Source organism: Rousettus aegyptiacus, unplaced genomic scaffold (assembly GCF_014176215.1).
Source record: "Rousettus aegyptiacus isolate mRouAeg1 unplaced genomic scaffold, mRouAeg1.p scaffold_m13_p_11, whole genome shotgun sequence".
Classification (NCBI taxonomy): domain Eukaryota; kingdom Metazoa; phylum Chordata; class Mammalia; order Chiroptera; family Pteropodidae; genus Rousettus; species Rousettus aegyptiacus.
The window spans coordinates 61,044,530-61,061,171 of record NW_023416286.1 but is presented as its reverse complement, the minus strand read 5'-3'; the positions used below and the strand labels follow the sequence as shown (position 1 = coordinate 61,061,171).

The following is a 16,642-nucleotide window of genomic DNA, read 5'->3' as shown; positions in this document are numbered from 1 at the left end:
TGAACTAGAGCGCTCCAAAATGTTTTGCTCTCGCATCCATATCAGCAAAATATCAGAATCGTCGACACCCAACGTATTTTTAACTCTGCATCAATTCTATATAAACACTACTGAACTAATGTACATTCCGTACCTTGGGAAAATTATGTAAAAATTAGAAATTTGTGAAGAAAGAAATAAAGCAAAGAATCTTTATGATTTTTACTTCGCAGTACTACAGATGTATTGAGAGTAAGAGAAAGAGCATGCCTGCCATTTTATTGTTGTTCTCTTATGCTTGCGCTGTTTAAATTGAAAGAAATCCAAACTTTCTTTGCAAAAGTCATTTTAAGTCACTCGTCCATTTAATGAGTTAGTTAAAACCACATAATCTAATCCATAAATGCATTCCAGCACATACGAACTGTGATAGATTCCAGTACTCCAGGAGCACGCTAATGAAGGAAGAGGGAAGTGCCACGGTGAGCCCCTCTTCACTCTGAAAGTCTCACTCTTTCCACAGGATAATTGAAAAATGGCTATTGCCATATGAAGTGATTAAGAGGCATATAAATCTGTAGATAGATTAAATGTTAGAAAAGCTTAATTCTTCTTACATTTTTATATTTAAAAAATAAAAATAGAAATTTTAATGTTTCTATCTTAAATCACATTGAATTATATTCCATACCCCCAGGGATGTAGACACACCTCCACCACCACCACCAACCCAGCACACTCTTTGAAGACCGTGACTGTCAGCCTTATGGTTAAGAATAATGATTCTGAAGTCTACATTTAAATTTGAATCTTGTGTCCACCATTTATTAGGTGCATGGCAAGTTTTTTTCGCCTCCCTAAGCCTTCATTTCCCAGTTTCAGAAAAGGTATAATGATAATACTTCAACACAGACAAGGTTGTGACGATCGAATGTGAGTGCCTTACAATTGATGTATGAAAAAATGCTCAACATCACTAATCATCAGGGAAATGAAAATTAAAACTACAATGAAATATCACCTCACACCTGTCAGAATGGCTATCATCCATCAATAAGTCAGCAAATAGTGTTGGCAAGGATGTGGAGAAAAGGGAACACTCGTGCACTGTTGGTGGGACTTTAGAAAACAGTACAGAGGTTCCCCAAAAACTCAAAAATAGAATTGTCACATGACTCAGTAATTCTACTTCTGGGTATTTATCCGAAGAAATTCAAAACACTAATTTGAAATGACATATAGACCCCTATGTTCATCGCCACATTATTTACAATAGCCAAGATACAGAAGCAAACTCTGTCCATTGATAGACAAACGGATAAAGAAGATGTGACATATATATAATATAACATTACTCAGCTTTTAAAAAGAATGAAATATTACCATTTGCAACAACATGGATAGACCTAGAGGGTATTATACTAAGTGAAATAAGTCAGACAAAGACAAATACCATATAATATCACTTATATGTAGAATTCGAAATACGAAATAAATAAACAAAACAGAAACAAACTCATAGATACAGAGAACAAATTGGTGGTCACCAGATGGGAGGGGGATTAGGGTATTGGTGAAAGCAGTAAGAGGCACAAATTTCCAGTTACAAAAATAGTCATGGGGACGTAAAGCACAACATAGGGAATATAATCAATAATATTGTAATAACTATGTATGGCGTCAGATGGGTACTAGACTTAGAGTGAGCACATCATAGGTTATATAAATGTCTGATCACTATGGTGCACACCTGAAACTAATATATAATGTATATGAACTATAATTGATAAATACATTTTTTAAATTGATTAATTAAAAAAAAAATGTGTGTCTTAGCTCAACGACAGCTCACAGTTAGCCTCAATTACTTTGAGTCAATTACTGACTTGAACTAAGTCTAGCAAAGCTCTTAAACACTATGTGCCTTGACAACAGTCTCATTTTCCTCAAAAATTTTCATTATGTTTAACTTTTTCAAAAAATACTGAACTGATTGAAAAAAATAATAAAATGAACATTTATATACTTCTTGTGTAGACTTAGTAACGGCTGACTTTTTTTTTTGCTATTTTCAAGTAAGTAGAAAACAAAATAACACTTTATACTTAAATATCTTAGTATGAATCTCCTAAAAGCAAGGACAGTCTCCTATACAATCATAGTACCATGATTCTATATAAGAACATTAACATTAATTCAATAATATCATCTACCATCTACTTAATAAAAGAATTCTCCAATTACCTCAAAACTCTCTCCTATAAGTAGGTACATACCTCCAAATCCAAGATTCAGTTAATTAATAGCATTTGGTTTGTTATACTTTTTCAGTCTCTTCATTTACAACAGTCTTCATTCTTTCCAACCCCACTTTTGAAGAATCAAGGTCAGTTGTCATATAATATCCCATACATTGGGTGTGTTTGCTCATTTGTTTATTATGTTACTTAGTTTGTGCCTCTATCTTCGGTTATTTCCTGTGAACTGGAAGTTGTCAAATCGGTATCTTGATGAGATTCAGGTTGAATATTTGGGACAAGATTACTTTTTAAATGAAGTCAGGAAACAGTACTTGGACAGGCCTTTCTGCTCTTCGTTTTTGCTAATCCCTTTGTTTTTAGCAATTATTCCACTCTGTTAGCCCCTCCCTCTTTTGTCTAATTTTACAATTCCGTAAGAGTGAGTATGAAAATGGTACCACTGTCTTCCTGCAGGCAAGTGTTCAGGACCCTTTATAGACCTTAAACTAAGAGTGTATGTTTCTACCAAAGCCAGTGTTTGAAATTGTCAGAAATTAGAATAAAATCTAGATAAGTTATAAAAGGGTGCTCATGTTTTCCATGTGGACCCCAAGAACATTTATTTGGGTTAGAGTCCTATGACATAACAGAAGTAATTGTTTAACTTTCAGGATCTCTCAATGGCATAAATAAAAAATACTTAATATTCTGATATTACTAGTATTGCAGTATTTAATGAAGGAGTACAAAATATTGGAAAAATCATAAATATAATTTGCAAGTATTGGACAAAGTTAATTTGTCCTAAAATAACTCGTTTGGGAAATGGAAAAGAAATTGTTGTCGATCTCACATTTGATCCCAACGGATTTGCTTCATTAATGAATTAGGACTCACAGTTGTTGTCAACAAGATTTTTGCACTAAGTGTGCTTTGTTGACATAAAGCTTAACTCACTATTTGTGTCTATATCAGTTTCCAGGAAAAAAAATAAATAACTCAGTTTGGAGCTACAACCAAGTAGTCACTTATATTATTCAGAAATATAAATAGGAGAAAATATTTCTAAGCTGTGTGAGAACTGAAAAATTTTTCTTGTACTGAAAAATAAACTGCAGGCATTCAGATGTTCCTCAGAATCAAAGGCATGCTCTTCTCCAGTGACTAATAGTGTCCGTTTTTTTTCCGGCTGCCTGCATCACCATCCCAGCCAGAAAGTGAATTAGCCGATGTTTCTGTGCAGAATGTTAAAACAGCATTTACATCTCTCGCTGCTCCTTTGCCATTATCTCCTTCAATTGCACAGTGAAAATGCCTGGCTACTGAAATGCCAAGGTGAACACAGCCTGATTATAAAATGTGCTGTGGTGAATCATCAGAGGGGACCCACACACTCCTCACTCGGCCGGATACTGCTGCACAGCCACTCCTGTCACCCCTTTTGAGATAAGGGCACACACTGAGTGACCCCAACTATTCTGTCTATGACATGGTAATAGAATGGGACAACTAAATCTATTTTCTCAATCAACACTTATTGAGTACCTACTGTGTGCAGAAACCTGTGTGACTAACTCATCCTGGTTTGCCCAGGACTTTGTAATTTTAGCACTAAAAGTTCAGCATCCTACAAACCTTATGTCCCAGGCAAACAGAGATCATTGGTTACTTGTCGCATACTAAGCACTGAGGATAATGACTAATTAGAACCTTGTCCTTGCATCAAGAAGCATGTAATCTAAAAGAGAATGAGTTGGTTATAAGTTTGGAGTGATCAGTACTTAGAATCATGAACAGGGCTCTGTGGAAAGTAGAAAGTTAAATCTGGGGCCAGAGGATGCACTTTCAGAGAAACAATGCTTGCGTCTGATTTAAAGAATCAGCAGCACAACATACACAGTTGAATTTTGCAAATATTGAAAGAGAAGATATCTGTGAAACATCAGGCAATTTTATTCTTTCTCTGTGTCTCAGAATGTGTATTTTTGGTTCAGATTCGCTCAGCATAAAGGTGCGATTTTCGTGTGAAATAGGCGGAAAGTGATTCTCATTCTGGGTATACTTTATTTTGGAATGGAATAAACTGTACAGTATTTCTGTCCTGAAGCTGCTGATAGTTTTCTGAATTAGTTATGAATCTATAACACCTGATTTTTTTCACTGGGGCTCGTATTTGAGAACAGTGAGAATGAGCGGCCTAGAGGTGGTAGCCCAGATTAGAGTTTAGGAACACCAAAAAGTCACCCTGCCAAGCAAGTCAAGTGTGAGGGATTTTTTGACAATTTATTTTGAAAAAAATTCAAAGTTACCCCAAAAATGCATTTTTTGAAAAAATTGTACACCTCCGTCTAGATTCACCAATTATTTAAAATGTGCCACACTTGCTTTTTCTCTTTATATATCTATATTATTATTTTTCATTATTATTATAATCATCATTACTCCTGAATCATTCTAGAGTAAGTTGTCAAAATCATAACCCTTTAATTCTAAATACTTTGGCACCTATTTTCTAAGAACATGACATTCTTCTACATTACCACAGTATTTCACATTCAGAAAATTTAACACTGATACAATACCGTTACCTAATAGAGAGTTAGTATTCAAATTTTCCCAAATATCTCAATAATGTCCTTTATGGCAGTTATTTTTTAGAGCTAGCACCCGATTCAAAACCAATCATTTGGTTGCCATGTCTTTTATTATCCTTAATCGGGAAGAACTCTTTGGCCTTTCTTTATCTTTTATGACTGACATTTTGAGGAGTCTGGGCCAATTGTTTTATAGAATATCTCTCAGGATTTGTTTGATGTGTCCTCATGATCGGATTCAGGCTATGGATTTGACAACATAAATGATATGTCCTTCTTATTACATCATGTCAGGAGGTGCATGATATCTATTTGTTCTGTTACTTTGATCAATTGGATAAGGTGGGGCCTGCCAAGTTTCTGCACTGTAAAATGACCAGTTTTCCTTTTATAATAATAAGTAATCTGTGGGGGAAACAGATTATATAAATATCCTGTTCCCTATCAAACTTTGACTCAACTTTTTTTTGCTTTTGTACTAGTTTACTAGGCTGCTACAACAAAGTACCACTAGCTGGGTGGCTTACAACACAGAAATGTGATGTTTCACAGTGTGGAGGCTGAACATCTAAGATCCAGGGGTTAGTAGGGATGGTTCTTTCTGAGAACCGTGAAGCAGAAGCTGCTACAAGTGATTTGCTGGCAATCCTTAGTGTTCCTTGGCTTGTAGATGCATCAGCCCAACTCTGCCTTCACACAGTCTTCTCCTTGGGTATCTCTATCTTTCCCTTTCTATAAGGACAAAGTCATATTGGATTAGGACCCACCCAAATGACCCCATTTTTAACTTGACCATCTACAACAATGACCCATTTCCAAATAAGATCACATTCACAGGTACTGGTGGTTAGGACTCCGAAATCTTTCTGTGGGGACACAGTTCAGTGTCTATTGATGACACTTGTTGAGATCAATTATTACTGTAATAGTTGCAGAATGGCTATTCTTTTCTCACTATCATTCTTTCAACATTTATTAGTTGATGTTTGATGGGTTTAGTTTTTATAATTGATAATCAGAGATTGTACATCCATCTATGTCTGGATGGAAATAGTATATATATGTATATATACTATTATATAGTATATATATATTATACTATTTATATATATAATAGTGTGTGTATATATATACACACACTATTACATATATATATAGAGAGAGAGAGAGAGCCAGGGAGCAGCCTATGGACAAAGGATAGGGGAAATCAAAGTGTAGGTTTCAAGCTACCCTAAGCATTTCTTGTGTGTAAGCCACTTCTTGAAATGTCATAACTTGTAGGGGTGTTTTTCACACTCTAAAACAAAAGTAACATCATACATGATTCAAAGATAGGTACCAGTTCTCTAATTCCGCATTCTGGTCCTCTTCAGCACTTTATGGGTGATTAGACATTTCTCAGTACTGAAGCCTCTGTCATGTTCAGCATCACAATTAAGCAGGGGCCAAAGACTATACTCCTGGAACTACAGAGCAGCCTGACTAGAGCCAAAATAAAATATCAGAGTTCTTTTATTTCTTTGTGTTCACTCTTAAACCCAGCAAAAGATCTTTGGAATTTTTTTCTCAAATCTATATTCCACCTGCTGTAAACATAGAATATTTTTTGTCCAAAGGGTATTGATCTCAAATGTACAATAATGCCATTAAATCTCAGTGGTTTAAACCACAGAAATTTGTTCTCTATCACTTCTGGAGGTCAGAAGTCCAAAATCAAGGTGTCGGCAGGTTTAGTTCCTTCTGAGGACTGTGAGAAAGGATCTTTCCCAGGCCTCTCTCCTCAGCTTGTACAGACTGTCTCTTTCATGTGTCTCTTCACATCATTTCTCTCTATTATGTCTCTGTGTTCAAGTTTCCCCTTTTTATAAGAACACCAGGCTTTTGGGTTGGGGGACTCTACTGATCTCATTTTAAGCTTTCTGAGCTCTGTGAAGACCATATCTCCAAATAAGGTCACATTCTGAGGTACTGAGCATTAGATATAAATTTGGGGGAACATAATTCAACCTATAACAGATGCATTTCAACCATCCATAGACTTTCTCAGTATTCATGTAGGCAGAACAGGAAAACAAGGTTGTGACTGTGTGAACCTAGATGTTAATTATGGAAACAAAATGGTACTGAATCTCTCTCCCTACCCTTTCCCCGTGTGGACATCAGTGCTGAGCCTGAAAACACTAAAGATGGTATTGCTAAGTTTTTCCTGGCCATATATCCATAGGGCTGTAGATTTTACAATTACCTGTATTTGGAATGACTTTTTTCTCTCTGGAGCTAGAGGTTTTTAAATGGGTTTGGGTTGCTGCTAACCATCCAGGTGTATGCTGTATGGGCCTGTCAATTAGTCAAGAATGGAGGTTACCAGCAGCTGAATTAGTGACAATATGTATTCTTGTAGAAACAGGCAGATCATCGGGAAAAGTGTTTTTGTTTTTTGGTGCATTGTTTATGTGCATTTATCTGACATCCAGGCAATGAATCCTAAAGAATATATTTAGGGCATTTGCAGTAGGGCATACCTATGTCTCTCAGCTGAAGAGGAACCCAAAGCCAGTTGAGATACTTCATAAGTTTTTAATTCAAAGGATAGGAGGATACAATTACCTGAGAACTCTCTGCCAGAATCTAGATGCAGATGGAGGGAGGAGGAAGCAAGGTTTTCCTGGATGATAAATGCTGTTTCTCTCTTAAAACTGATAAAGAGTTTGTGCTAGCTCTATTTCAAATTCTCTAACCATCACCTGCCTTGTGTCCTTTTGTTGAAACAGACAAGGCGTGGGGAGAATAGTTACTGTCTTTCCTTGCTTTCTTGATCAGGTCACAGACATAAAAGAGAAACTGAAGCTCTCTAAAAAGGTCTGGTCGGCATTGCCCTACACCATCTGCAAGGATGAGAGCGTGACAGCGGGCACGTCCAACGAAGAGGAGTGCTGGAACGGGCACAGCAAAGCCAGGTGAGGGGTGACTCGCTGTTCTTACGGTCGGGGCTTCGCACATCCAGCCTGGAAGGCTCTCCTGGCACGACTTTGCAGACCTGTTTATGCAAAAAGCAATGGAGGGTGGAGGGACAAGTCGTCACTTAGCGACAGCTGTTCGGAGTGACAGGTTTGATGAGCACCTGGGAGGACTTACTCTCGAGGTGCCATTAAGCGTGGAATCCTTGTTCTGAATGCCTCTCCTCTGGATGAGGATGGAGGAATGGTGACAGATGCTAGGTTACTGATATCCTGAGATCACAAAGAGCCTTTTATGTTCACTTAATCACTTTAAGATAGCTGAACTATTTTTATTCACAGTTCAATTTGCAAGGCTTACTGTTTTCTTCCATCACAAATTAAACAGGAAGTGAAAATTCAACTAATTTTTTTCACCCTTGGAGAAAAAAGTGTTTTGAAGTGCTTATTGCAAAGGTAAGGGAAAAACTAAACACTAAGGGACAACCAGGAAAGCATTCTCACAGGTCCTGTGCCTTGGAAGGTCCCATTGGAATTTTATGATGAGAAGTGGTTGTTTTCATCCTGCTGTTCTGCTGCCCAGTGCTACCGCCACTTGATATGGAATTTCTGAATTTTTTAATTCAGCCCAGAAATGGGCTTAGCCTGAGTTTTCACAGGGTGGAGAAGTTGGACGGGGGGAACTAGCTGAGGGGTTGGCAAGCAGGGCAGGAGACCAGGAGAGAAGTCTGCCGGAACCTTTCCCAGCTACGAGACAGGTGGGTAGAGCAGCTGGTAAGCTGGCTTCCAGGAGTCTTTGGAGACTGACCAGCAGGTGGAGAAGCTAAAAGGGGAGGGTCTGTTCTGGGGCTTTACTGGGCGACCCCAAGCATATGAAGCAGCTGTCATCAAAAGAAGATATGTGAATATTAAGTTCAGAGGAAACTGCAGAAGGTAAGCAGAGGTGCTCATTAGATGTTATTTCTTACGCTGCTGAGTTGCATTTTTTAACATTTATTGGTAATGATATATTATTAGCCATGCTAGGGAAAGCTTAGCAAGGTGAAAACTAGACAGCTATAGAAAAAGCTGTAACATTTCAAGTTGCCCCAAAATATCAGTATCCATATATTAGATCATGAGGTACAGAAAGATATTCACGATATCAATGACATGCCCCTCAAAAATGCCTAATAATTTACTGGTGTCCAGCCTTTTAGAAAGGAGACCTTTGGCCAGCAAATTCAGCTGTGATTTAATAGCCTCTAATGTGTCTTTTTCCTAATTACTGTACAGAAAGGCACTGTAAAGGATGACCAGATGGCCTAATGAATAAAGTGGTTGATTTTTCGAGCTGCTCTCTTGCCCATCTGTGTTTACCTTTCATCCTTGGCTAAAATGAAGGCTGTGTTTTGAACTACATTCCCATGGATGATTACACAGGTTGCTGGATATTGGCACATATACAATTTCTTACAAAAGGAAATACAAAGAATGGTTTCTGGCAGGGATAGGGGAGGAGGCTACACTCCATCAAGAAAACACATGGGGAAGGTAAAGACCATTGAAGTTAGAGCTAGAGGTGACTGGAATGGTTGAGCCAAGTTTCTCTTTGTACAGATCAGGGTTGCAGACGGGATAAACGATGAGTCTAAGGTTACCCAGCTAACAAGGGTAAGAACTGAAATCTCCCAAATCCTAGCCTTGTATTCTTTTTACTTCAAACCCTGCCTCTAAAATGACAGCTAAATATGGCCCTCCTCATGTAAGGAAATTGAATAGAACAGATCCTTAGCTCTGTAAAACGATTTAATGGATCTACATTTATTCACTCAATCCATCGGTCCATCAGCAACATTTTTAAGCATTACCTCTGTTCAGATACTGTGCAAGGCTTTGCGAATTAAATGCTATAACATGGCAATGTTACCTGTCAACACATGAAAAGACACAGTGGCTAGAGAGAAGACAGTGGATTCGGAGCTCCAGGTACCAAACTGTTGGACTGTAGGTTTGAGAAAGTATTGCATTGGTGCAGAGCACCTGAATTAGGAGAGACAAGATTTGAATTCTATCCTGAAGTCCATGGAAAGCCATTGGAAGATTTTTTGCAGGTGAGGAAAGGCATCAAATTTAATGCATTTAAAATCATTTGCAAGAACACTCTAGAATTTAACTCAGTGTATTATTAAAAAGCTGAGGTTGTCATATATTTGTAACTTGAATTATATTCCCATTGGAAAATTAGAATCTCGTGGTTTCTTTTCGTTTATTTACTTATTTATTTATTTGGCTCTTCTCCTGGAATGGATTTTTAATATTAAAACTTTTTTTTAATAGCATAGTAAGGAGATAGCGAATAAGGATTTATTGAATTAAATTTGAAGATTTCTTCTCATTCAAATATTAATTGATCTAGAAGCACAAAAGAAGTTTTTTATTTAAAGAAATTTTGCTTAATTATTTTGTAAGTTGAAAAATACATTTGTAATCCAGGTAATAACCTATTTTTTCCTACTTTTGAAGTATGGATTTTCAGATGATAAGCCTTAAATATTTAAGAATGCTTGTTAAAAACAGAAAGAGAAAAAGAAAGATTATTATTGTTCATGTGAAATAAAAGAACCAGAACCCCTTTTTTAAAAAATCTACTGGCAGGTTAATGGATGTGGAAAAGGGATCCTTGCTAGCATTGATGGAGTGTCGCTGTGAAGTTTTTATTCTCTATTCTCGAGCCTGTAGGAGGAGCCGGCTGATTACCCAGGCATTTCTTCCTCTCTTTCTTTATGGTTTATCCAGCAGACTCCTTCAGCCACATTCTTCGGTTCGCATCTACTCCTGCAGCCCTTTTATCGATCTAAGTATCTGATCAGGCTTCCCTTACCCTTATTTCTCCTGATTATTCTCTGAATTTTACTCCATAGCTCTTTATCATGCTTCCTTGATTCAGAGATCTAACTATTGTACATGGAAACATTTCTGAAATCAAAATGACTTCTTTATGGTCCATCGAGAGGACTCCTTTCCTGTTCCCCTTCCTTTCTAATTTATTAGGACAGTGTGAAAACTATTGCAATAATGTCTATGAAAATAGGTTGTAAACTCTAAAATAATTCTTCTCAAACATTAACGTGCAGGCTAAATTCTCGGGCATCTCGTTTAAAATGCAGAGTCGGATTCAATAGTCTGGGGTGGGCCTGAGATTCTGCATTTCTAACAAGTTTCCAGGGGCTGCAGCTGTTGCTGGTCTGGGGACTACACTTTGAGTAGCAAGGCTCTAAGGCAGAATTTGCCAGATTTAGCACATAAAACACCAGGCCCAAATGGAATACGCTTATACTAAAAAAAAAAAAAAAAAAGATTTATTGTTTATCTGAAATTAAGATTGAACCGGTAGTCCTGTATTTTATCTGGCAGCCCTACTTTAAGCTCCTATTAACATGTAAATATTCTTCTTTTTTGTTCCTTAGGGAGCATATTACAATTTCTTGTTTTCTCTTTGTCTTCATGGATACCTTTGTTCTCTTTAATGGGGCTTTTCTTTCTTTTTTTTTTTTAAATTAATTAATTTATTTTTTATGGTGACATTGGTTAATAAAACCCAATAATTCCAACTGTACACTTAATGGGGCTTTTCTCGTACTAAAAACAACAGCAACTGGGCCGGGGTGTCACATGGTTCAATTATAACTTTACACACTAGGGAGACTTGGAGCACAGGCCAGGTTGAAGTCATCTCGACAATGAATTGCTTAGGCTTCACACATGCATCAAAAGAAAATTTTAAGTTGGAAATAAAGCACAGCTTTCACAATTGCAAGATATTGTTCATACAAACCTCTGATCTGAAATGGGATGCTCTGCGGGCCATGGATGGATACTTCGAATCTGGTCAGTACTTGATTCAATTAGTGGCTTAGGCAACTCAGGCTGCTGTAACAAAAATCCTGTAGACTGGGTAGCTGAAACAGAAGTCCAAGATCAGGGTGCTGACAGGGTTGGGTTCTGGGGATGGCACCATTCCTGGCTTGTGGACAGCCACTTCCTCTCTGTGCCCTTGCATGGTGAGGCAGAAGCAGCTCTGATCTCTTCTTTTGCATGTAAGAGCACTAATCCCACCATAAACACTCCACCCTCACAGCCTCATTAAACCTAATGACCTCCCAAAGGCCTCACTTCAAAGTACCATCACCTTGGGGGTTGGGGCTTCAACATACGAATCTCGGCAGGGGACACAAAAATTCAGTCCATAGTAGTTAGTACAAAGAATCACACCCTATTTTATCGGAATAGCTAATAAAGGCTTTTCCACAGAATTCATGGCAGTGTCTCTCACCCAAGAAAGGCAGCTTAGGATGCATCTTCAGTGACCAGCAAGAGACTGAGTTTGCAAGCGTTAACTTCCACTTCTCCCATTTCTCACTTAGCTAAGCAACTTTTTGGGAAGACAGGGCAACACTCTGACTCAACTTGGGCAAATAGAAATGGAAAGAACGTTAGTAAATAAGGGAAGAAAATCGATAATAATCTAGAAGGCCAAAGGGAAAAAAATTAAAAAGTCATGGAGCAGGTTACAAATCTAGGTGTCCTAAAGTTCCCAGAGTGAACCTGGAGACCCTACAAGAATGCTTGATGCCATCCGTCACCCCTGAGAAAGGCGTTCTGGGCAGCCGGGTGGCTGGAATGAGCTGTCTCTGCAAAAGCTAGAGAAGAATGATTAGATGGGAGGCAGGAAAGCTTAGGCTCAGAAAGAAATAAAACTTTTATATGGTTAGCATAGACAGGTGAGAACTTTGTCAGGCAGCAGCAGACGAAAAAATAAAGCCCTCATGGTGTTCACATTGGCTCCTCCTTGCCTCTATAGAGACAGGTTGTTGCTTTTTGAGGACATAGCCTTGTCAAATTAGACCATCTATATCTTCCTGGAGGATTGTCTTCTCTTCATGGGGATCCTTTTCCTAATCTCATAGGAGCTAAAAAGGAAAGAAGAGAATAGTAGATGATAGGATGGGGCAGGAAGAATGTACATGAAAGCCGGACTGAGAGACAAGTCCCAATAGCACGTGGATTTCATGGCGGAACATACATATTTCAGAGTCTTCAGGTTTCTTGAGTCAGTTATTTTCAGACTCCTCCCTCTCCCCTGCAAAACTGGCAAACAGCTTCCCACTTCTGCGCCTCGTAAACCAGTGTTTAGCTGTCACTGTGTCCTTTTTTTAAAATGCCCCCTAAGAGGAGGTGATGAGGGACGAGAATTAATTGGATCTGCTGGAAACAGTGCTTTTGCAGGGAGCATCTGCTGTCTTTTAAGTTACCTGACCCTCAGAAATAACTGTGTCCCCAAGGAAATTCTACCTGAGGCCAGGAGGTAAATACAGTAAATTGTAAGAAACAGGAAAAGTAAAAAAATATATAGAAAATAGATCAGTCACTCTCACCAACCACTGAGTGGACTGACGAAGCAAAGAAAATAGCAAGTCGCAATTGGGTAATTTTGAGCAGATGGAAGAGGGACTAAATGATGCATGGTGATGAGAAATTTGTCAAAGATAGTGACTTGGCAGATCTGGCAGGACAATATTGTTTTAGTCTGATTGTGAAATATGTCCCAAAGCACTCTAGCTGCATTTTAAAGAACTGTCAAATACTCCATGTATACCCAGCTGGGAAATATCTCGAGAAGGTGGGAAATCTGTCTGGGAAGAGAACTGGCAACTGTCAAACCCCATGTTCCTGAACGGCCACTTCCCTTCTAAGGCACAGTCAGGACCCAAGACCCTTGAAGGCTGACTGTCCTGAGGGAGAGGGAGGGACATGACATGCACTTCCTAGAGGTGGTAGAAAATGTGGCTACAAATAAGAGGAAAGAAGCCTACTGCCGCTCATGCATCTTTCCTATCTGCACTGTAGTTTGCTGACTCCAGTTCTGCCAGGAAAGGATGGGTTTGGGGGACCCCTGCCAGTGAGTTAAGAGGCCAAGTCAAAGAGTTTAGCTTCTGCTCATTGCTGTAACCAATGAGCTGTGTGTCCTCCAAGAGTTCCCAAACCATTTCCTGCCACACATTCTCCAGCTGGAGGAAAGCCACAAGAAATCATTCCTCTGTACATGAATTCACGCTTTAAAGCTCCAAATTCTGCTGCTGTCAGCCTGTTCTAAGAAACAAGTTTGGCATCTGAGGGAGCCATGTTAACAACTTAATTTTCATAAGAATGCATTCAAATTGCATAGTGTGTTAAATTTTCAAGCATTTTCATATACCTTCACTCAACATGGCAGCTTATGAAACAAATAAGGTGATATTTATGTAAATATAAAAGCATAAATATAAAGTGGCTAAGAGATTTGCCCACAATCACACTGCTGGGTCCCAGAGAGATCTGAGGTATCCTCCGTCAGTCTCTGTGCTTTTGACCATATCAGTGTCACGTCTCTTTAAAGTGCCTAATGCCACAGACAGCTTTAGCTTAAACATCTTCAAGAATTTATAAATCTACTTAAAAGCATAGAGTCACAGCATGCTTTAAGTAATTTCACTTCCTAGTCAGGAAAAATGGAAGGAGAAAAAAAGTAATCTCTATCAAAGACTTTAGAGCGATTATACTTAAAACATATTTTTTAGATTGTAGTAAGATATATGTAACATAAAATTTACCATTTTTTACCATTTTAAAGTATACAGTTCAGTGGTACTAAATACACCATCACCACCATTCACCCACAGAACCTTTTCACCTTCCTCAGCTGAAACTTTACACCATTAAGCACTCATTCCTCGCTCTTCCTTCCCCAGCCCCTGGCAACCAACATTCTGCTTTCTGCCCCCATGAGTTTGACTACTCCCGGTACCTCATGTAAGTGGAGGTGTACGATGTGTGTCCTTTTGTGACTGGCTTATTTCACAGCATAATGTCTTTAAGGTTCATCCACGTTGTAGCATGTGTCAGAATTTCCTTCCTTTTAAGGCTGAGTTTATTGTATTTTTTTTTTTTTTTACCACATTTTGCTTATCCATTTATTCGTCAATGGACAGTTGGGTTGTTTATGCCTTTTGGCTAGTGTGAATAATGCTGCTATGAACATGAGTGTACAAATATTAGTTTGAGTACTTGTATTCAATTCTTTTGGAAGTGGAATTGCTGGTTGATATGGTAATTGTAGGTTTAACTTTTTGAGGAACTGCCAGAGTGTTTTTCATGGTGCCTGCACCATTTTACATTCCCTCTAGCGATGCACAAGAGTGCAATTTCTCCATGTTCCATCAGTTCCAAGCCTATTGATGGTATTGCCTTCAGTTAGGAGTGCCTGCTACGCTGGCCTGGTCATACATCACTCGTAGCAAGTTCTACAGACATTCCCTCACTGGGGCCACAATTTACAGCTGTGTTTGCTCTTGCGGTTCTTATTATGATTACAGGACACACTTCATCAAGAAACCATCAGAGACCTTTATTACTGTATAAGTTGTATTACTTATAGGCCCTGGAGGGTGCATGGTATGCCTGTGGGCCATACAATGTGGTCATGGGTGGGGAGAGGGAGCAGACCTGGGACTCTACCTTTTTTAGAGTCCAAGAGTGGGGTGCCTAAGGTTTCAAGGATTCATTCTTTATAGGTTAATTTAAAGCATATGAGCTGGAATTAGAGCCTGGGAAAGGAGACATGTGGTCACTCAAGTGGTCAGTTGTCTAGGTTACCCAGGGCTTTCTAAAAGGGATCTTCATGAATGGTGGTGGCCTAGTTTTTATCAGGTTGTTTTGCTAGTAGCTGTATCATACAACTGGCATTATGTTTGTTCATTTGTTTTTTAAAATGAATGTCTTTTGAAATGGATGCTTTAGCAGTCAAAAGCTTAATGATGGGCACTTACACTCCACATCTTCGCAATACTTGTTATTTTATGTTTTTGAGATTTTTTTAGATCATAGCTATTCTAATGGGTGTGAAGTTTAAAAACTTAGATTTTAAGAAAGTTTCTGATAGAGATTATTGATACCATGGGTTCACAATCCCTTATTTGAGATCCTTGGGACCGACCATATGTGTTTTAGAATTCCTAAGTTTTTAGATTTTAGAAAATAATCACAGAGCATAAATTTTTTAGACTTTAGAAAGTACTCTTAGTGGAGTCTAAGGCTGCAACTCACAATCAAACACACTAAATGTCTGCAGCGAAATATATTACTATTTATACTAAGGGCTATAATTAGCCTCATTTCAGATCAGATCAAGTTTTGATAACAAATAAATTGCAGAAAAAACTTTAGAGATTTTTGAATTTTGGAACTTCAGCTAAGAAATTTCGGACCTGTATTAGTATTATATCTACTTCCATTAGTAAAAACCTTAAATTTGCTGAAAGTGAATGAATATGTAGCTAAGAATTAGAAATCACTATAAAGACATGTATAAAATGGCACCCATCTGTAGCAACAAACAGAACTGAAACTGCATTGTTCACCCTTTTCTAAGTGTGTCTGGAGGCAGGAGCAAAGGACGTGTCAGGCACCTGAAAATAAAGCCGGGCCTGCACCAAAGGACCCCGTATGTTCCCCATTCCTGACCCAGCTTCCACTTGCACTTTTGCCACCACCAAGCTAACTTTCCTTGCAAGTATCTCACTTCTGGGACTTTACCAGCGTTTGAATTCCATTGAATCTTAAGAGTTGTGTTTCCCTTTCCTTTCTGAAGCAGCTCCTTCCATTAGAACACTACCAACATTAAGTTGGTGATGAGAAATACTGAATACTGGTAAGCTAACAGTATCTCTCCTCCCAGCAAGCACATTGATGTATCAATAGGGTCTTTCTGGAGGGACAAGTCTTTGTCTCTTAGGTGACGAGTCTTTGTCTCTCAGGTGACGGAGGCAGTCAACTTTGCCAGGGAAGGTCCCAG

The 16,642-nt window shown here is 38.5% G+C and overlaps 1 protein-coding gene across 2 annotated transcripts in view; it reads left to right on the top strand.

Annotated features, from left to right (window-relative positions):
* GPC6 (glypican 6) overlaps window positions 1–16,642 on the top strand; it is a 974,073-nt gene that overhangs the window by 943,893 nt on the left and 13,538 nt on the right. For both annotated transcript variants that reach the window (XM_016150743.2, XM_016150742.2), the window contains one exon: window positions 7,634–7,770. In XM_016150743.2, coding sequence (XP_016006229.1) covers window positions 7,634–7,770 — 137 coding nt within the window. The remainder of the gene's footprint in view (window positions 1–7,633; window positions 7,771–16,642) is intronic.